Source organism: Chamaea fasciata, unplaced genomic scaffold, assembly GCF_029207755.1.
Source record: "Chamaea fasciata isolate MVZ Bird 193981 ecotype frontalis unplaced genomic scaffold, bChaFas1.0.hap1 SCAF_5, whole genome shotgun sequence".
In the NCBI taxonomy this organism is placed as follows: domain Eukaryota; kingdom Metazoa; phylum Chordata; class Aves; order Passeriformes; family Sylviidae; genus Chamaea; species Chamaea fasciata.
Genome location: NW_027094090.1, coordinates 20,332,176 through 20,355,099, shown reverse-complemented (window position 1 = coordinate 20,355,099; position 22,924 = coordinate 20,332,176). Strand labels below are relative to the sequence as shown.

The window sequence follows — 22,924 nt, the reverse complement described above, 5'->3', positions numbered from 1 at the left end:
GATCCAAAGGGATCCCGTTTTGTTAACATGTAAAAATCTAAAACCACTTCATTTGAATCAAATGTCCATTTTTCACATAAGTATGGGGTCTCTTCATAGCAGAATTCAGAAAGAAATGGGGGGAAAAAGAGGTAAAAAAAGAAAGAAAGGAAGGTGTCCCAACCAACCAGGGACCTCGATTACTTTAACTGCAAAAATAGAGGTATAATTCCCCTTGTTTTAATCACAGACATAAGAGTAGCTTTTGCTATCACACAACCCCGTCACACCTTTTCATTCTCTTTTCCTGATGCTCTCAGAGCTTGCTTTTTTTTTTTTTTTTTTTTTTTTTAATTTTCTTTAAACTGTAATTGGATGATCTTCCACATTTTGGGTAACTCCTTTGCCACAGGTAATCCTGGAAGACTCCTATTTGATGAAACTAAGAGCTGCTAAATTACCAAAGGACTGAATACAGATGTGATACTTTGTTCATAGTGGAAATCCTTTTTAAAAGGCAACTATTTTTAGGCACGCTATGAGAAAATAAGTAAGTTTGTAGGTTAATATTCTTGTATTTTATTTTCTGCCAAATAAGGTTCTGAATTTACAGAAATTGTTTTTCTGTTTGTATATCTGAGATTGTGGGTCTAAGACTGCACACCTGCTAATCTCAACCTTACAGATTCCAAATTAAAAGGCTCAACTTGAGCAAATTTCCCCAAATAATGTTCAGGTTTTGCACCTTTGCGAGGGTACACGCGTGCAACCCTAGAGGTAAAGACACCCTCCTGGACAGATAGGCTCTGGCTGCAGTCAGCCTGGGAAGGTTATTCACACATCTTCAAAAATCAGCATCCACTGGTGCTAGAGCAACGCCACAGATGATCACCGCATCAAATGATGTAAATCAAACTCCTCATCACAGCCACTGTTTCAGACTTCTCTGAGGATTTTTGAAGTGTTGGGGGCATGGCATGTTTGCAACCAGAAGCCTCAAGCAGGATCTTTCAAAGGAATTAATTTAGATATCCAGAAGTTGGAAAGAATGACAGCTGGAAGGCCATTTGGGGCTCTGACCTCATGTGTCATACTACAGAATTAATTACCTATTATTCATCCTTAATTCTTCTTTATCATCAAGCAACTACATCTCTTGTTTTCCCTTTCCCTCTCTTTCTTAATCTCAAAGGCTGTCATGAGCAAGTTATGAGAAGTTAAAGCATTTTTCCCCCCGACAAAGACCCTGTGGTAGCATATAACATCTGTAATGCTTTCATTTCACCTAGTACTCTGCCATCAGCTTTGGGACTTTGATCTCTATCTCTATCTCTACTTTTACACAAGGACCACTCATTCTACTTCCCACTGTCACCACAAATATGTGTACATATACAGACCCTAAGTTCTGCAACTCAACAAAATCAATAACAAAACCTGAAAAAGCAAGAACCACTCAGTTATTGGAAAACACAGCACAAGATGTTGCATCTAAAACTAAATCAAAAGTAACTATTTTCTGGCAACTAGTTCAATGTATTAAAATACTGCAATTCCACAAGATAACTTTACTTCCTTTCTTTTCATAAGTCTGAAATGGACAAATACATTATTTCTGCCTTCCAAAAGTTGTTTTACTTTAATAATTTTATTCCTCTTGATGCATAACATTGATCAATGATCAAGAGATTAAACCTAGTGTTAAGTTTTATAATGATCTTATATTAAATGCAAAAGATAAGATGAATACACGCCATTTTAGTGTTGTTATATCCATTATCTTATTCCTACAGACTCAGTGGTATTAGGATTACTTTAATACAAAAATTACAGGTTCCTGCCCTCCACCCCCTCACACTGCCTCTGTGATAGAATGATTGCTTTATTTTTTATCAGATTTGGAGTGAACAATGATTTCAATAAGAAAAAAATGTTGATGAAGCAAATCAACTGAAGAAGGGCTGAGGCTAATCTTGGTGTCTCATCGTGCTATACTTTAGCAGTGTCAGTCTCATTTCAATTGCTTAATTGTGTAAAATCTATTTATTCCCATGTATGGAAAGGAATGAATTAGAATGGAGGGAAATTCACTGATTGTAGAAGCAAAGAATTAATAATGTTGGGTAAGCAAAAGCAACAGCACTGTGTAAACTCTCTCACCATGCTGTCAACTGCACATGGCACAGTCTGCTAAATGGTGAATCATGAAGATCTCATAACACTGGGATTCCTCTCCTTTGGAGATAGCAAAGGAGCTTTTGCACAAATAACTAAGATACGAGCTCAGTTGAACAGGTGAATGTTTGGTATTGCATTAACCTTTTTATTTTCTTATGGAGTTTTTTAATAAATTAACCAAAATTCAAAAAAAGCAGTCACATCTGATATGCCCGATAATCCACAACTACAACTGCTTCAAGAGCAACCTTTTCTAATTGAAACCATTATTTAGTATAAAACACACTCTCCAAGATAAAAGGTACACATTTTTAATTGGATTGGAAAATCATATCTCAAAAATGGAGTGAAAAAAATATTTGTGGATGTATTTAATTTCTGTTATGTAAGACAGAGTGAGGTACAGCATACAGATTTTGTGCACCATCAAAAGAAACATTTACTCAAGATTTGTGTTTCATTTGAATAAATCCATTTAAAATAGAATCAAATTATAGAGCCATCAATCAAAATACCTTCCTATAGAAGTGATAAATTGCTTGAGCAAATTAGGTTGATTTGAGGGGGCAGAGGGAACCCAAACTCAGCTTTAAAGCTTTAAGCCTGCACAACTTTTTTGTCCCTGAGCCTGAGCAAATTCTAAGACCAAGAGAGTGTGCAAAAGGATCATCTGGGTTTCTGAGTCTGATTCCACTCTGTCTCAAGCAAATGCATTGAGCAGTCCTTTTTATAAACTTCTCAGGTCCAGTCTTGAATTTTGCTTTATTTTCTTTCCCTTCCTGTGCACAAATTAAACCAAACTGGACAGAATTCAGGGGCTCACTTCCCTGTTCAGCAATACATTACACTGCCTAGAGTATCACTTCCTAACTAAACACAACTGCGTTTTGTTAAGCACTTGATTAGACTGAACATAATGTAAACTCAAATATAATGAGATAACAGAAGATATCCATTAAGCATTATTTCTCTATGTTTATATTCTTTCTTTCCCTTCTTTCACTTTTCATTTACCCTGTTTTCTTCTGTGTAAACTATGTAATTGGACTAGGCCCCAAAAAAAGCATTTGAACACTATGCATTCTACCATTTAAGCCTGTACATAATCTTTTCCTTACACAAGGTATTCTATGCCTGTATAACAACTGAAATAACAAATGAGCACAAAGAGTTACTTAGAGGGAGACAGAAGGTGATTCTCTAGCCAGTACAGAAGTCCTTCAATGCCTTTCACCATTCCTCCTGAGAGGCACCTGACGTGTAGGTAGCCCAGAGGGGTTTGTCACAAGCTTTCAGTGCCTGTGGCAGGTGTACATATGGGAACTGATGCTCTTCCATCACTAGCACATTTCCTGAACACATCCAAATGTCCTCTTCCAAAAAGCTGTCTCCTTTGAAATTATCACAGAAAAACAAAGAAAGATCAGACAACCCCAGTTAAACTGATCTTAGTTAACGAAGCTTACAATTTCATGGATATTACTGTGAAAAACTGGCCATTACCATTGCTCTCTCTTCGGAAAGTCATTCTACATCTCAATTGAACATTTGCCATCACATGAAATTCTCTTCTCCCCAGCCAACCTAGAGCTGAGATTCTACCAAGGTCCACATAGGAGGAAAAGCATTCTCAAAGCTCCATGGCTTTAAAAGCCTCTGTACAGTCATCAGTTCCAATTCATGTACATCTGATTAATTAAAATATCAAAAAAATTAAGGGATTTAACAACAAAATGCACATTAACAACCATAAAAAATTCATAACTAAGTCTGTAAAAACTTATGCCACGAATACCCTTCTGTAGGTTACTTTTTAATTATTAAACCAAATTCTTTGCACTTAACTGGAGGGAAAAAAGAAAGGAAAAAAGCAACACATATTTTGCATGCATTTTAGCAGCAGAAAGAATATTTTCAGGTTGGCTCTAGCATTTCACTTCTGTGAAAGGGGAATTACAGTTTACAAAGCTAATGATTCTGTGAAAAAAAATCAAAAACATTAACTAATCAAAATATTTTAATCAAAGGTGATTAATATTTCTACCTCCTGAATAAGCTTTGAAATTATTTAATCCATAAAATACCACAATATAATGGAATTAATTATGAGGTTTGACAATTCTTATAAATTGAGCGGCATGATTATCTGCACTTTGTTAAGTGCATTACCATATTAGGTAAAATACTTACAATCCTATAACTCAATTTACTGCCCCTAGCAAATGTTGCAATGCATCTCACAGCAAATCCAATATATCAGCAGAATGGATGACAATGCACGTGGCAGAGGGCATGCAGAAGTACTGCCTTCATTTGGCTCCTGTCTGAGCACAGCAGCAAAAAGGGGCTCAGTTTGTGCTTTATTCCCCTTATCCATGAGAACTCTGCAAAGTCTCCAAAAACCTGGGCAGGCTCTGATGAGTTATATAGCCTCCCATTCTACTGTGAAGGCATGGTTTCATGGTATCCTACCAAACTTCAGCTTAAACCTTTATAAAATGAACGTTGCTTGTTTCCTGGGACTACAAAACACCATTCTCTTTCATCATTTTGGGGGTTAAGACGTTCCAGCATTTGCATGCTGTATCAAAGGAAGGGGTCCATGCAGAAGATAAATAGACACCCACCCACCCTCAAAATAAAGAAAAATAGGTTAAAAGGAAAATAGGAATCACTACAAAAAATACAGAACTTCAACATGAGTTCAGTTCAGACTTTTTATTCCCATTTTCAAAAGAAAACAGATCCTGACTTGGTACTCCTGCAAACAGATGTGGTTGATCTTACCTTAGACAGCATTAACATCCTCGGGATAGATAGCATCATACAGTTCTCATGGATCACTTAATGACAGTTAAACATTTTCAGCATAAATGTTTGTAGGAATCATCAAGGTACTGAGACATTTTTGGTTTTCTTAGCCCTCCATCCCTCCCCTAACATTTACAAATTACACAGATGCATGCATTGCACTGGACTGGGTCTTCAGTTTTGAAATCTACAACTCCCTTTTTCTTGTGTTTGCAGGGGGATTGAAATTTTGTTCCTCTCTCTATGCCAACCCAATCACAGCACTTCAGCAAGCATCCCAAGGAGAAGATGACTTATGAAGGCATGTGAAGGGCAACTGCATTCCTGTATGCTACTGTAGAGTCTGCTCCGCATGGAGGTGGCAGGAAAATTTTGGGATGCGTACAGACACAGCAACACAGAGATTTATCTGCATGACACCTCTGCCACTCAAGGGTATTGTTTTGTAACTCATTCTCTTGATTAATCGTCTAGTCAAAATATCCTGCTTTTATGAAGAATATTCAAGACAGACTGGCATTTTTGTTAGAATGTCAGCATTTTAAACAATTAGTTCTCTTTCAGTTTCTTCTAGAAAGTGATGAAAAGTCTCTAATCATTATGTATTTAAGAAAGTAGAGGAATAAACAACTCTGTTTATATTGTACAAAACTCTGTCCTTGAGAGGATCTAAGAAACACTTAGTTTTCTGGCAAGAGAAAAAAATTATCTTTATCATAGGTTGTGAGTTTTCACAATATGCACATCTCTGCCATCCCAGTTTAAAGTGGTGGTATCACAGCTTGCAATTTGCATAAAAATCATGCATTTATAACAGAAAAAAATCAATGCAGGAATCTTTCCAAATATTAGTGAGGCATACACATATGCCTGTTTTTTCTGAAACAAATAAGAGCAATTCTTTGAAATATTATTCTTTGAACAGGATTCTCTGGTACCCTGTGGAAAGTTCATTAGGCAATAGAATGGAGGGAATGAGTTGTATCTGAAGGGTTACCCCAGTCTGAACATCCGAAAGACAGCTGTTACTGCTAAGCTACCTCACTGCATTTTTAATAGCAAACACGTGCTTACTCTTGCTCAGGGCACAATATGGGCCCCTGCCCTTCAACAACAGAAAGAAAATTAGTAAAATGAAGACAAGAATATCTCTTTGACATTTACAATCAGAAATTCTTTGCATTTAATCTTGCAAGAACACTGTCAGCCTTGCAACATTCAACTCAGTCAACGTTTCTACATCACTCAGAAGAGCAAAGCACAAAAATCCTGTATTAGCATGGCATATTAAAAACAGCTGCCAGTGACAACACAAACAGTAGAACAAGCAGGGAAAGTGATAAAGAAGTAAAATGAGAAGTGAAAAGCTCACTGGTAAAGCCCAGAATATGTTAAATTTACCATAATATAAAGGAAGAAAGATAGTAAGCATCTCCTATGATCATCTACCTACTATTGAGGTAGACATATCAGAGTACAGTAAATAACAATAAGCATAAAGCCACAGATCTATTACATAAACATAGAATGATGAATAACTGTTTTCTTGCTTTGCTTCCTCTTCAGAGGAAAAAAAAAAAAAAAAGGAAAAAAAAGAAAAAAGTGTATTTGGCCTATGGAAGGAAGGAAAGATGATTATTGGATAGAATTAATGCTTATGATTATTTTTTTCTGACAGATACTACCATTCAGACAAATTTTTTGAAAAATCTTGAAAACAAAGTCTCAGTTGCATTTGTTCATTTTTTTTCTTTTTAATATGAGAAGGTATAATTGCAAAATCATCAGATGAAACACTCATTTTCTGTTTCATTTTATAGCTTTCAAAAATAAAATACTGAAATCTGAACAAAATAAGCTTCAGCTCTTATAGAGAAGTTTGTACAAAATTCAAAATGCAATTTTCCTCTCTCAGTTCGTAAGCTATCAGTTGTCATGTGTTCTGAAGAAAGAGAAATTCCAAGTTTCATTAAGGGATAATCTAATATTTGAAAGACCATGGGCTATGTGACTGGGTCAGTGGCTACATGTGCAGCCGGATGATAACAAAAATTCAACTTAGCAAAGTTACTAACCTTTACCCTCAAACTACCACCACCACAGGCTCAGTAGCAGATATGATCCCACACAGTTTAAAGCACCTTGAAGAATAAATGCATTCAGGAGGGGCACACAGTTGTACAAGACACATTTATAAGGTAAATATAAATCTCTCAGCATTCTGCTCTTAGTACTTAGATAGCATGCAACAGTAGTTACTACCAAAACTGACATATCAGCTTTGCATAAAGAATATTAACATTCACAATGCAGTTTTTAGAAGACTTTTGGATGAACAGTTAGAAATTGGGGAGTGGGGAGAGGGAAGGGACTCCCGAGGATTAAAAACAATGAGTAGAAGGAATAGAAAAAGTCAAAACCCAGCACTGGAAAAGGCCAATAAACATGTGCTCTAGAAATGCCAACTAAGGTTTGATTTTGATAACACAGCTCACTTCAAAAGGAGAGGGACTGTATTGAATAGAAAGATTGGAATTTTTGAAAGTGGTATCAAATTATTTGAAAAAAACAAGAGCAGACTGAAGAGACAAAGTGTTCACAAAGATAGATAAACAAGTGTGTCATAGAAAAATATTGACTATTGACAAATACAGTGGAGAACAGGCTGGCAGAAATACCTGGGATTGTTCACACACATCATTGGGTTCTAAATCAGCTGCTACCATTTGTTAATAAACTTTGAGTGTCAGAACAGATTGCTTTTGGAAATAATTTACTTGATATCCAGCAGCCAACAGAAAAAGCTTACAATTTGTCAGGATGCATAAAGATTGGGGCTGAGAAAAAAAATGAGATTACAGTGACACTACATAAATCAACACTAAAGCTTTACTTGGAGTGTTCAGTCATGGCTACACATCTTAACAGAGACATAAACATAAATGAAATAAAGGATCCCGGAAGTGACAACAGAAACTATTAAACTGCAATTACTTCATATCTTATAACCCAGAGTTAAGTAAGAAAGCAAGTTATGAAGGAGGTTTACTGGATTCTCCTGCACACAATTTGTAGCATCCAAACAAGAGAACATTTAACAAGTGAGGGTAAAATGGTAACAGAAAGAAATTATAATGGATATAAATTTTCATGCTTCAAGAAATCTAAGTCTCAACCACTAAATACCTGGGTGTCCTGGGTTGAAGTATATTCTATCACCATCTTCATGAACTGTTGAAGCCAGGTGAGGCAGTGCTCCCTGCCTCCTCCACTCTGGCTTATCTTCTGTTAATGGGCCCATCAGCACCTTTGCCACACAGCTCACAGATAACCCCCTCCTGGATTATCTCCTGTTAATGGGCCCATCAGGCCTTATCACATGACTCACCATCCCGCTGTGAGATGCTCCGCCCAGAGGGAGGAACCAAGCATTCCAGCCTGGATATATGCTGAGACGCTGAACACCAGAGGGGCGCTTACCCACTGGATTCCCAGAGGACCCGAGCTACCAGACCTTTCTACAGGATCACTGCTTCAGGAAGACCACCTCATCTGGACTGCTTCCCTCACTCTGCTCAGGTTGTATTCTGACTCTGTCAGTGGTCTTTTGTATTATTGCATCTATTTTATTTTACTTTCTTTCCTTTTTATTCCTATTAAATTGTATCTCTGACTTGGAGCCTCTCATTTGTTTTGCTTTCAAACCACTACACTGGGGTTACAGAACACTCCTTGGATTAAGTGTTTCTGCCAGTGACTAAGTAAGGTTTTGGTGTCTTTCTGTTCCATGTATTGAGGCCACCACCGGAGACAAGATATTGACTCGCAGTGTCTGGCTCAGTCTGACAGTTCCAGTGCTTCTTTGTTTTAACTGCAGCTACAGATCACAAAAGAGCTGATGCTAAGAGTATATTGCTAATATCAATCATGAGACAATGCTGACACACATTTTAAAACTTACAGTTCTCCAGGTAGAAAGCAAAGCCTTCTAAAAAATGCTAAATATTTAAAACAAATAAAAACCATTTCAAGACAAAAAGACATACAGAGAGACAAAAGAAAATTTCTCAGAAAACTCAAGAGACTCAACAATTTTTCTTTATCAGGTGTACCTTCTTAACATGAATGAGACTGATTCTAGACCACAGAAGACCCTGAGACTGGCTCAGCTGGTGAGTGTATGATGCTAATAACACCAAGGTTGTGAAGGTTCAGTCCCTGCACAGGCCATTCACTTAAGAAATAGATTTGATGATCCCTGTGGGTCCCTTCCAACTCAGTATATTCTGTGATATCAGAAACAGTTCTTCCTGACAGGAGCACAACCAAGACTATAATTCGAATTCCGTGAACCCTTTGACATGTTAACAAAAGAATTGTGTAAATACAGCCCAAGTCCATGTCACCATGGTCCTTCCTGTCAGTTTTCTCAGATGGTGCCCTTAAATACAGGCTTTCCTTACAGAAGCCTGTGCATGCCAGGAAAGCAAAACCATTAAACGTTGGTAGAGTTCACTCACACAGGCTCTGATCAAGGCTATGCCACAGTCTGCCTGTTCATTCACACCACTGTAATACAGAAGGTGCTTGGCTGAATCTTGTGTGAAAACAAGCTTTCTGCAGAAGTGACAACAGCAAAAGTTTATGTAAAAAAAAAAAATAAATAAGAACAGAGGAACTCAGTCAGTTCTTGATAAAGGAGGGGAAAAATCTCACTTATGGCAAAATCTGTAAAGCTTCTGGGACTTATTATTAAGAGATTTTTTAAAATTTAGTTTTAAACAATTAAGCACAACCACCATGAAAGATAAGCTATCAATTTTTTTTCCCAATAGTTCTTCTCTGTCTTTCACTAGAAAAATCATAATATAAAAACAAATCAGGGGTAGCTTTATTGATACCACTAATCCTATTGGGCGTCCTTGATGATTATCCTTCTAGTATCCACTTTACAAACACTTTTCATTAACACAAGAAAATCCACTGGTATTGAGTTAAAATCCCCTTCCTGTTCATAGGACTGTGTGAAATTTGGTCACAAACAACTAGAACGACTACATTTTGATTTAGACATTTCCTAACTACACTTTCACATGAGTTTTTAATTATGTGTGAATTGTTTGCTCTCGGACTCCTTCTACTAAAAAAAAGTCACAAAGTCTATGAGGAGCTACAGGCTCAATGGTAATACATACCAATACATGAAAGAGCAACACTTGAGAAATTCTATTCCTGTCATCTCAATGATCAGACGACACATTAAAACCTATATATTTATCTTCCTTTTTATTTCAAAAATTGTAATAACAGTTTATATGGCCAGAAAAGATCCTTCATAATCACAGATGTCTTAAGCATAATATAGACTACAATTTAAGCAATGATTTCTAAATTTGTCCTTTCCTTTTAGAAAGATTCTACCTAATGATTTAAACCTCAAATAAACATACCACTATGCCCTGGTACTTTCAGGATGCCTTTTCACATCTAATATTAAAAAGCACACCTTACATCTTATTTGAAATGGTTTTCCTAAAACTACTAACTTCAGTTTATAGACACTGAGGCTTTCCAGTCTGCAAAGAGGAAATGTCCTCATTTGAAAAAAACAGTTTTCTTCATGAAACAGTATTGGGCATCATATGCTATATTTCACCAAAAATATTTTTTGTTGGATATAAATTTTAATCCAATAAGACTGCTTGCTTAAAATTAGCATCACCCCATTTATAATTTTGTTTGTATTTATACATTTTTTAAAACTGAATTAGATATCATGACTAAGTTAAGCGATTTGAAATGGCTACGAACAAGTCATAGCACTGATGAAATAAACATTCCTGGACAACTTCATTATTCTTTAAATTTGTGTTCACAACCAATGCAAACATCTGGTGCTCACATGAAGCAAAAGGAAGAAAAAAGTATTACTACAGAGACTTCTGTAGTACTTATGGTACTACAGCTGGTGAGCTTCCTATAGGACATTGTAAAAGTGCCTTAACTAATTGACTGAAGAAGCAGCATCTCAAGAGTATCAAAGTCTTCCTACAATTACTGGAGGGTCAAAGACCATACACAGAAAGTATGCTTACTGCTCCAAGATGTCTCCCTTAAACTACAGAAAAAAATAATTGTATCTAAAAAATACCACATTGATTAGCACCACTGAGAGAAATTAAAATATTCCTTCATTTTAAATCCCTAGAAATTATACTGTTCTTTATCAGGTACTAATTGGTACAAATATTAAAAACTGCTGGAGTAATTTTCAAGCTTTTGCAATATTAATACACCTACCATCTGATTTTGTAATTTTTCAGCATTACTTTGAAGCTCCTGTAGCCAATTATATAGTGTTATTATTAATTACAGCTTGCAGCTTGAAATACAGTGCTATCAATAGAGTTTTATCTGCATAAATATGAAAATAAAACTTAAAATTGAATTAAACTGTTTACCCATAGCGAGGGTACGTTAGAATATTAGTTGTGAAAATTAATTTGTTATGCCTGAAAACAGACTTTAAAGCAGAAATATCTCTGGGGAAAAGGTTACATTTTATGTCTTGTATTTCTTTCATCTTCATGTTGCAAGATTTTTTAATCTTCTATTAAACACTTATCTTGGGGGTGTGGGAGAAGTGCATTCATCTTACTTAAGAAAATAAAAAAAGCTTTAGCTTTATATCAAACATATGCAGAGATTACTGCAGGAAATGTGAACTAATCTTAACAGCAACTCATCTTATTTCTAAATTATCAATCAAAGTTTAAGTGGAAAGGAAATGGTACACCCCTTAAGTTTTATTTTCCTGCTCAAAGTTCCCTCCCCAGTTCCCAACAGACTTCCACTTTCTCCACTGAAAATTTGAAGTCCAAATTTTGTGAAAGGTAATTCTGCCTCTCTGGAGACATTTAAAACCCACCTAGACATATTCCTCTGTAACCTGCTCTCGGAGACCTTGCTTTGGAAGGGCGTTGGACTAGATGATCCTCAGAATCACTTCTAACCCTAACTATTTGGTGATTCTTCTGTGAAGAAGTAATCCAATAATTTGGATAGAAGCAGTGGTTCAATGCACAACTGTAAACACCTTGGAAGAACTAACAAGAGACAAACATGATTTAAGAATCATGTCAAAAAAATGCCACAGACCATTTCCTATGTGAACAAAATCCAACTACCTGTATTGAAGTCTGAAACAAACAAAGCTACTCTAGCATTTGTCCAGCACATGCATTCATTATCATTAATATATAGGTTTCATTGTCACTGTAATGAGACAATATTATGAAAGATCATAAAGTAATTGTAGTCCCTCCTCAGAAAAATGCTGTCTTAGCTGCAATGTATGAGTATAAAAGGAATAGGTAAAACTACAGAACCTTGTTCCTAAAAACATGTATTCAAGCTTGATATTAAGTGCATCATTCTCTTCTGGAATAAAGCTGCTATGAAGCTGTTATTTTGACCAATCAAAGATTTAAAAAATGCTCTCTGATTGTATGCTCATTGCTGTCTTCTTTACACCTATGTCAAGACATGCAAAATCAATTTATAAGCAAAAAGGGGCAAGAAGTGCTGAAGTTTCTCACTTAATGATCAGCTTCACTATCTGTCTTTATCATTTTTCCCTTCTCTTTTAAGAGTTTCATAAGTGTTTCACTCCCAGTACCTATCATCAGTTGACCAATAGTGGTGAATAAAATGTTATTTAGCATTTCATATATTATTTGTAGACTTGTTACATTTTCCAGTACAAACATCACACTGAGCAAGTATTCTGAAATCAGAGATTTGTCTGAATCAAGTGCTTTTGTATTTTGGGGGGAAAAAAAGGGGGGGGGAAAGCATTGCATGACTTTCTCTCTAATGCTAAATTCATTTGGTTTCTAATAACAGGCAAAATAAACCTTTAAAAGAAATTTGGATCAGAAACTTTCCTACATTTATTTGGTCAAAGATAATGAGCAGAAAATAAATAGAAGACTAATATTTAGCATGACAGTTTAATGGAGACTTGGTAAAATGTGCTTCCTTTTTTCCCACATCGTAGTTTTGTATCAGTGAGTCAAGTTTCATTTTAATGCTTAAACTCTTAAGCAATGGATATGAATTCATCCCTTTGGTCAATGTACCAAAATGATTTGATCATGATGTCAAAATGATTACAGTGGTATCATTAACTTTTTAATGGGAGTAGAAAATTCTATAAATTTAATCATTGTCTTCAAACAATGCATGGAAGAATGAGTCGGAATCATCTCCTTCCAATTGTTGTCATGTAAAATATTTAATTTCCAGTTCTGCTTTGTCCCAGACAAGATCTTTGTCATTAAAATGAGAGCAGATTTTGACATGCAATATATCTGGTGACATGTCAGGGTGGCACCACTTTGACCTTTTCAGTATTCCACATTTCATTTGGGAGCCTGTTTCTTCCTTTTGCTTCTATTACTGATCAAGAAATAGAAGTTGAACAGAGGGCCAATCAAACCAGAAGTTACAAACAAAGGGTCAAAATTATATTAAATTAGTATATTAAATTAATCTGTCTATTAAAATTAGGTAAAACCCTAGCCCATTTTCAACTCTCCTTTAAAAAACAGTACAAATAATAAACCAAAGAAGCAAGCTTCCCTATTTATATTTTCAACTCTACTATCTCACATGTTCTCTCATACACTAAATTTTTTTCAGAAATGAATATATCAGTATTGTTCACATCCTTTTCTCTTTTTTTGTTTTTTGCTTTTCATTATGCTGATCTTCACATTCATTTTGCTTCCAGTTGTTGGCTATTTATCTTAAGCAGGACATAAAGTACTCAGCAAGTTGAGCTGTCCTGTACATTTGTATGCCAGCTGCACAAGAGGCACAGTGTCCCAATTAGGTTCTCTTAACACACAGTTTATTAACACAGACCTGGCAAGGTTTGCTGTCGTGTGCACTTGTATACTCTGTGATGATTTTTGTAAACCTACGTAGACTCTATAGTCTCAGACCTCATAGTTAGATGTAATTCAGTTTCCATTTTAAAAGCATTTCCAGCCCTATGGCTCAGATGAAAAGTCTGAAGACAGTGGATAATAGGATCAGGCTGGAAGGGACATTAAGAAATCATCCATTCCACCTCCCAGCCCCAAGCAAGAGCTAAGTACACTTACATAATCACTGGGCAGGTGCTTGTCTAATGCATTCTCAAGGATCCTTATCAATGGAGGTTCCAAAATGTCTCCAGGCAAGCTGATATAATACCTAGTGTCTTACACATTAAAAGGGGATTTCTCCAAACCTAGACAGAATCATCCTAGAGATTAATTCCATTATTCCTATTTACATACACTGTATTTGGATGAACAGAACAAGTGGTCCTCTACTTTTCTGCAAAACCCTATTTGAAAATATTGTTTTCTATCACCTCTTCTTAGTCAACTTCTTCAGGTGAACTAAGCCTTCCTGCTCAGCTGTTCTTCACAGACCACCTTTTTGAGATTTGTCTTTGTTCTTGCTTGCCTGAGGAGTTTCACCTTTTCTGAAGTGAGGCACAAAACCCGTACTGAGTCAAAATTATTTTCCACAACTGACAGACAAATTGGAGGATTGCTCAAATTTTTTTACAGATGGTATGTCCAGCTGCACATTCCATTAAAACATCAGGATGTTATTATACGTTATTATAGGTTATAATTTACTATCATCCCTGCATCATTTTTTAAAATAGTATTTTCTGACCAGTCTGTCTGAACTTGTCAATGTACGGATCCTTCTTGCAGAAGGCAAATACTTTGTTGGCATCTTAAATTTGTTCTTTTCCAGACAACATTTTCAGATTTGGACTCTAAGGATTTCTTCTAGATACTCTCCTAGTCCTAGTCTTAGTCCTTCTGATCTTAAAGTAACCTCCAGATTTTACAGTAATCTTCATTCCAAATCCATCTAGGTTAAACATGAAAATATTGGCTAGTACCTGTTCCAGGTTAAACAACTGCCAAATAACACACAACACATTCTTTCCTTTAAACAGAAATAATTTCTAATTGCTCTCTGAGAAAAGTTTTCTAAATAGGTCTGCATCCAGCCTATTTACACCTAGATCACAATTGCCAAATTTGCTCAGGAGAATACTGTATGTGACAATTGAGATAACACTACAAAATTGGAGAGATGTGACACATCAAGTGCTTTTTCTCCAGCTATAAGCTATTATCCTGTCAAAGAAAATTATTAGATGGATTTGATACTATTTGTTCTTGACAATTCTGCACTGGTTATCAATCATGTCCCTGTGGTTACATATGATTTACCTGATTGTTCACCTGAGTATTTTTTTTGGAAATAAAAATTACTTGTCTGCCTCCCTCTGCTTTCCTTCTTCAGAGCCATTAGAGTCCCTGATACCCACAATAGTTGGTATAGCTGCTGGGAGCACAGAGGTTGCCAAAAATCAAGTGTTCTAATAGAAAACATAAATCACAAGGGGAAAAAATTCAAACCACTAATCATGACTTCTTGGTGTTACACAGATCTTGTAATGTTTCGGACATCTATTCATGATTTTAACTGCTTTGGATTCACAATCCTGTTAATAATATTTATTTAATTTATATTATTTATGTTAATTTTTATCAAATTACAATGGTCTTTTTTTATTCCAGGATCAACTGACTGAAGATCCAACTGACACAAACTCAAGCAATTGTGATTATAAGGGAATTACAATTTTTGCTTGCACCCATCTGAAGTTCTCTCATATTCCTGGAAATGGGAAACAGTAAAAAGTCCTGTATTTTATTTGGTTGCTTTCAGAACTCAGAACTAGCTGTATTGCAGATGTTTTCACGAAAAAATGATTTTTCAGCCAATGAATTCAGTGAGTGTCTGGGGAAGCCAATCTATTTGCCATAGATAAACCATTTCTTTTAGACATGAACTGTGAAAGAATTATACAAGCCTTTGCTAACCCCAGAACAAAGCAACAGACAGGAGACAGCTTTGGCTCTCCCATGAAGACACCTAGGAGCTGACAGCAATGATCAGAAGCAAGACACATTTACCAGTTAAATGAGTGAGCATATTACATACACTGGTTCCCTAATGTTAAGAATGGCTGTAGTTTCGTTCAAAAACCAGGTTCTTGCAAGTAATCACTTACCTTTATGGTTCAGGCATAAGTACCTGAAATGCACAATGTGCTTTCTTATATGATAGAGATGCTCTCTATATTCACATGCAAGTTAGTGAAAATGGGAGATATTATCATATTTTCTCACCCATGCTGATTCAAAAGAACTGGAGTTTATATGTACATGCCCTGAAAGTCAAATCTAGAAGATTAACCCAGGCTTTCTGAAGAAGGACAGGAAAATTGTTTGGAGGGGTGGGGTCTGTTTGTCATTTAATGCTGTACTTGGTGAAAGACCAATTCCACCCTCTTTCAAACCACCTGCTACTCATCATCTTATTCCTTGGTGTCCAAAACCTACTGCTCCTGAGAAACCGCCATTTTTCAGGGCAGAAAAAACTATGAAGTGTGAAAAAAAATTTAAAACGATCAAAGGGATTTAAATGTACTTCTCACAGTGTAAGTCTTTCTGTATTTGTACAGCACATTTTATTATGAAGGGAAAGTGGCAAGGTTATGTCTTTTACTTCAGAGTGGAAGTGTTTTGTTGTTTTTAAAATTCATCAAAATTAAAACCTCTAGGTTTATCTGTGCTGAAACATGGAAAAAGCTCTCACTGGACCATAATTTTCCTACGCTGAATCAAAAATTGCATTTTCTCAAATCTGGCTGTAGTTCAGTAACTGGTTGCTTTTTGCCCCTAAGTCATCAAGGAGTTGCCCCTTTTCAAAAAAATCAAGAGATATTTTTTGCCTTTCTTCTTAAATTGCTGCCATAATTGCCACACTGGCAGACATGCAAGAAGCAAAATCACCCACTTTTGAATCCAGGTAGCACACCCACGGGTGTTCTGATCACGCTGCACACACCTAATCAGGACTCAGCGATGCTCTGCAACTCGGCAGCTATAAATACCAGAGCTGACAAACACGCACTCACCAATTTCCCTGGAGATCTGGGTGAACGCCTCCACACCACTCTCCCCATAGTTGCCTTCAGAAGCCAGTGTTGAGACATAGTTCCACCCAAGGGCTGTCACGATGTCAACCATGGCCTGTGCTTGATAGGAGTCCGGCGGGACCACTCGAGAGAAGTAGTCATACCTGGTGTTATCGCTCAGCTCTGGAGCTGTAGATGCATAGCTGATTTGAGGTATCTGCAAACAGAACCACAAGTCATGCAAGCCAATCTAATAACATTTTACAGTACACACTTGTGCCTTTGAAAGGCTTGTAATAGATTATACACAGGCACTGTGCAGAACCAAATATCTTGTTTTAATTAAATCAGCTGATCAGAAAGCATCTCGGAATTTGTATAATGTCAGTCAAGCCTTATTGTGCAACCCTCTCACTGAGAAATAACATTCAGCTCTGCTCCAGATGTCATGATTCTTGACATGTAAATGTAACAACTTCTTTTTTTATTCTGACCCTAATAGAAACAAGTGAAGTAAAAAAAAGAGGGGGGAAAAGAAAGAGGAGGAATTCTTACTATTACTACAGAAAATGAAAAGGTCACTTATGAAGACTGTGATCCTTGAAATTTGACAAGTAAAATGTGGATTATTTCCATTTCTTTATTTATGTACATGAAAATGTGTGTTCCCATCTTACAACTATTTTTCAAGCTTTCACTGCCACAGGTTTTTCATTTTCCAGTTTTAATAGTTCCTTGTGCATGATTTAAGAACATGAAGGCTATGTATTAAATAAGCAAAAGCTATCTGACAAAAAAAAAACCACACCTAAAAATTACCTGTATATGATATCCATATACAGAAAGATAAAGATTACAAGGATGCTAAATTTTGTAGAGAACACCTCAACATTCTTAGTAGAAACAAACCTAAATAACTGGAACACATTTTAAAATACATTATTTTTCTCTTAGGAAAAAAAAAATCCAGGGGTGGTTTCTGTTAATTCTCATTTCATACAGAGGGTTCAGTAATGTCCAGAAGAGACATTGTAAGGAATACTCACTTATTTTGAAAAATATATTATTAAGAGGTACTTAATTCATGTCACAAAACAAGTAACAGTTTTCAAGAAAGCAATCTGAATGGAGTGCTTAAGTTGTTTCTGTCAAGAGCCAAACTGAGGAGCACCAGGCAAGAGGTGTTCTGGTAAATACTCTCTGTCATACTAGATGTTTGAGAAGAAGGTTTTGGTGCAGCTGTTATGTCCTCTTCCTCATCAGGACAAACTTAAAAAGGGATTTGGGGCAAATGTAAGGAATTCAAAGAGTCTGGTCATTAACCAAACATGCACAGACAATGCAGATATATTCATACAGCCTGAATAAACAGTTAATTGCCTAAGGGTTGGCACAATCATTTCTCAGTCAGAAACTAGAAAAATAAACTCTTATGTATCTTGGCTGTATTCTTCTTTAACAAATTTTCTACACATGAAAATGCCTCAGAATAAAAATCTGGAATGTTGTTATTATAACAACCAAAGAGGAGGATCACAGAAAAAGTTAGAGCATATATTTCAGGGAAATCAATGTTACCAAGAAAGAAAAAACACACCAAGTGAAACAAAAAGATAAATCGTTCTTCCAAAACTTGCATTGTATAAATTCCCTTTCTTTCAGAAAGTGTTTGAAACATATTTACCTCTTTACTGACAAAATATTTTTGGCCTGCAATAATAGAGTTATGCATATTTAGAGCACATATCATTGCCTTCCTGAACCTGTTCTAAAACAGTCCTTTTTTCTTGCAGATGTAAAAACAATAAAGACAACCTTTGTGATTTTACTCTTTTTGCTCCTTGGTGTTCCATTTCACAAATATTACGTCATTGTTCCTTTGCTGAAAGTTATTTCATCAATAATGTCAACACAATCAACACCAGTAAAAATCTTTTAGACTGATACTTTCGCAGTGAAAATTTTGAAGCCTAGATCACAGACTTATATCCATTAACTCTCTCAATTTGTTTTTCTTCAGGTATGAGATGAATAACAAATCCTAGATGTGTGTTTGTAGGAGAACTGTTGGTTCAACCACAGCAGTGAGATGTTTCAGATCAATAGAGATATTTTATGCACTATGAATATCACTTTTTTAGAGCCCTGGAAAATGCAGAGAAGAGATGTTCCTTTCCTACTTTTCAGCTCTTTGCACTTCAACTTCCTCCCTAGAGTTATTTCTAAAAACAGTGGAAAAAAAAACCACAAGGCAAATACAACACAAACACAATACTCTGAAATCACTGGGCACACTAGTAAGCTTAAATCACCGCTGTTTTATAACATCTGCCAGCTTTTCACTATCAGGAAAGAACAATATGCTATGTGAAAGTAGGGAGAAAGACACTCTCTACATAGCAAACCAACCTTAAGTTTGGAGGAAAAAAACCCCAGTTCTTGCAATGAAATATGTAATTATTTTCCTCATTTCTTTTTCCATATATCCCTCATGGTTATATAAACAACACCATGTTCAAGAATCTTCTCCCCAAAATTGCAGAACTCCCACCCAGAAATGCTTCATGGACTTCTTTTTTTGAAAGCAGTTTATGCAAAAGTAAATAGTCACTTCCTTCCTTGCCTGCTTTTAAATGTACAATTTTATACAGGGGAGCTCTGAAAAATATCTTTAAAATTTGAGAATTTTGTTTATGTTCCAGTTACATAGGAAATGAAAAGACTCAGAATGAGATTTAAAGAAATTTTTTGGCATGAGGTCAAATTCTTTGGATTTAGTGGTTCAATAATCCATGAATGAAAAATATATACATTAAAATGTAACAACTCTAGTTATGGACTGTAGGTTTAATAAAGCATTTTACATTTCCCCAAGTACATTTTACAAGATGGAGCATAACGCTGCCTAAGCAAAGGAACTGTTATGCTCTATCAATTCAGTAATGTGTGTTTTTAAAACTCCCTAAATACAGACTGTATTTCTACTTTAAGTTCCACTGGTCTCTTGAGACATAAATTTGCATTTTGAAAGAAACCTGTAAAGAAGAGGCTTTATTTCTCATTCTAGATTTCTCCATCTAATTTTTCAAAATTAAATACAATACCTGTAACATTTACATTGTATTTGAGTGGTATATATCAGTGTTAATGGAGTATTTCCTTCTCTTTGAGGGAAAAAATTGATTATATAACCACATTTGAATTGGTTCTTGCACAACATCTGTCACATTCACTGACAGTTGCTAAAAGCATTCATGTTTGACTGTTCATTGATGATTTTTCCATTCTTTCCTACCCTATGGTTTGGCCACTGTCTCCCATTAACCTATAACCTGCTGATAAACTCAACTTTTAGTGGGTGACAGACTTGAGGTCTTTGAAATTATTTGATTAATTCACAGAAGCCTTATTTTTATTATTTTTAAACCTTAAGCTATCTATTAAATGTTAAAAACCAAATAAAATTAGTGTAATGTTTTAAAACAATATCCAGTTTTAGTTTTGTACTGGTCTTAACCCAGATATTTGCTGAACTGCTGCTGAAACTATTTGTGATCCCTCAGTCCTTTAATCGAAGTCAGTGGTGGCTTCATTTGATTCTGTTGTTCAGTCACTGACATCAGAAAACTATTCAGCATGCTTAAAAAATAAAACAATTTGGAGAAAACATGCAAAAAACCGCAAAACTATACCCAAACACACACAGATGCACCAAAAAAAAAAAAAAAAAAAATTGCTGACAACAAAGCAGAACACCTAATCCTTGAAGTTACATTCAAGCCAGAATCAGCAGTCCACAAGAGTCTGTTTTTCATGCACCTACCTGTACACATCTCCTAGCTAATTTAAAATCTGTCTTTAAAGATCTCCCCCCCTTCCCAGAGGATTAGAGAAGATAGAGCAGGTACTTTCAGAAATGACCATCCACTGGCACAACTGTGGCAGCTCTTCAAAGGAGGAATGACATCAGTACAAAACAAGCACCAAGCGTTACAACAAAACAGACTTGTACTCCCGTATGGAGGAAGTGTGGGTAACTCCAGGATTGTCAAAGGCAGCTAATGGAACTTTCCATTTATTTCAGCCAAGTGGTAAACCACTTTCAGCTCCTTGTACACTGAAATCAAAAGCCACCCTCTACTCCTGAATCCAGGATTATTCACAGAAGAACATTCCAATGGATCTGTTTGGGGGGTCCAGTGCTGGGGTCCAAACCCTAAAACACAGAAGGGTTGCACTGAGGATGACAGAGGAAACAACACGACCTAGTTGTACCATTCCAGGAGAGGGTCTTCACCAAAGCAGGCAGTTTTTAGCATGCTTTCTTTTGAATTACATGCTCTCCAAGTTTAAGGCAAAATTTCACTAGAACCCTTTTACTGAGCTTTCAAATCCACTTGCATGCTACATTTGACAATGTAATGCATCAGCTGGCCATTTCATATGCCATCTTCCTTTACACAGTCTTCCAGCTGAAAGCATGATTTGGGAACAAAATAGCAGACAGTGAAATGAGCAAAGCTCATAAGGAAAAAGACTTGAGAAAGGAATCACTATCAATTTTAAAAATTAGACATTATGAGTTACACTCATAGCAGTAACTATGTTGTACAGTCACCCAGAGTAATGGGCTTAAATCACTCACATCTTCAGTTTCACTACCCACTCAGTCCTATCACTACTAACTTTAACATATCAACTACCAATTTATTTCTCTTTTCCATTCTCTCATCACTGAGCCTTTTTTTTGGGGGGGTGGGGGGGAGATGGAATATTAGCAATCGAACCTTAAAAATAGTACTAATTGGAACTAAAACATTGAAGTCAATAAACCTTAAGTTAATGACTACTCAATATGAACGGGTTTTTTACCACCAACTTATACAGCTTGCAAAGGAGTTAAAGTATTCAGAATAAAATTTGACTGTGGAAACATGTTTTCCACTTGATGATTTTTTGCATTTTAAATGTCTATCATTAATCATTAATGGCCCTGTCTCTTCAAGATTTTAATTCCCTCTTCTGTACAGCAAGAAAGACTTCTTTCTGAGTACAAAAAATTCACAGCAGTGAAATAAATCCTTGGGGCCTAGATATTGAACAGTTGCAGGAGGAGAGCTGAGGTCACCATACTTAGGCTATTAGTGACATTTTTAAATTGCCATCAGCCAGAGTACCATCTTAGTTTGCTTTTGCTTCTGAAAAACATCAGCCTGCAACACAGTAATGCCAAAGTCATTCAGGAAGGACATTCAAGATTCAAAAGAGTTTGTTAAAGCTTAATAACATCCTACTGTATACCAAACAATACCGAAAATATATTTTATTATTACTAACTATAGCAGAAAGTGAAATGCACCCTGGAACATTTCTCTCCACTGACTATAAAGGGAGCCTGGGAGATTAATTCAACTGTTCTATACACTATGTAGAACAATAGTGTAAACAGCTATGTGTCTTCCATTGAATCTCACAATCCCACTCACTTTGGCTACACATGATTATTGTGATGCCTTACGTTCAACTTCCTCTTATGATGTCTTCATGCTTCCCTCTGAAAACACTGCAGAGGTCACCCACACCATCATTGGATGCCTCACTTCATTCATTGCAGAATAAACCAATATTAAATCACCCTGTGAAGACCTAACACATTAAGACTCAGTGATGCCTTTGGAGAGGTGAGATGACCCATCCAATTCTCAGAGCAGGTGCGCAGGGTGACGCCTTGACAACTCCACCAGCTACAAATCAACTCTGCTAGAGCTGATGTTATGGAAAAGTTTCAACATATGAACTTTTTTGAATCAGCCTCGTCCCATGTATTTTACTGTGAGTAGGAATGATCTACAACAATATATTTTCCCAGTAGATAAATTCACATATTCA

General features: G+C 36.1%; 1 protein-coding gene across 1 annotated transcript in view; it reads right to left on the bottom strand.

The window, feature by feature from the left end:
* The window catches only part of GRM8 (glutamate metabotropic receptor 8), a 311,526-nt gene that overhangs the window by 237,525 nt on the left and 51,077 nt on the right, over positions 1 to 22,924 (bottom strand). Inside the window, exon 2 of the mRNA XM_066182978.1 lies at positions 17,036 to 17,252. Within this exon, the coding sequence (XP_066039075.1) occupies positions 17,036 to 17,252 (217 nt within the window). The remainder of the gene's footprint in view (positions 1 to 17,035; positions 17,253 to 22,924) is intronic.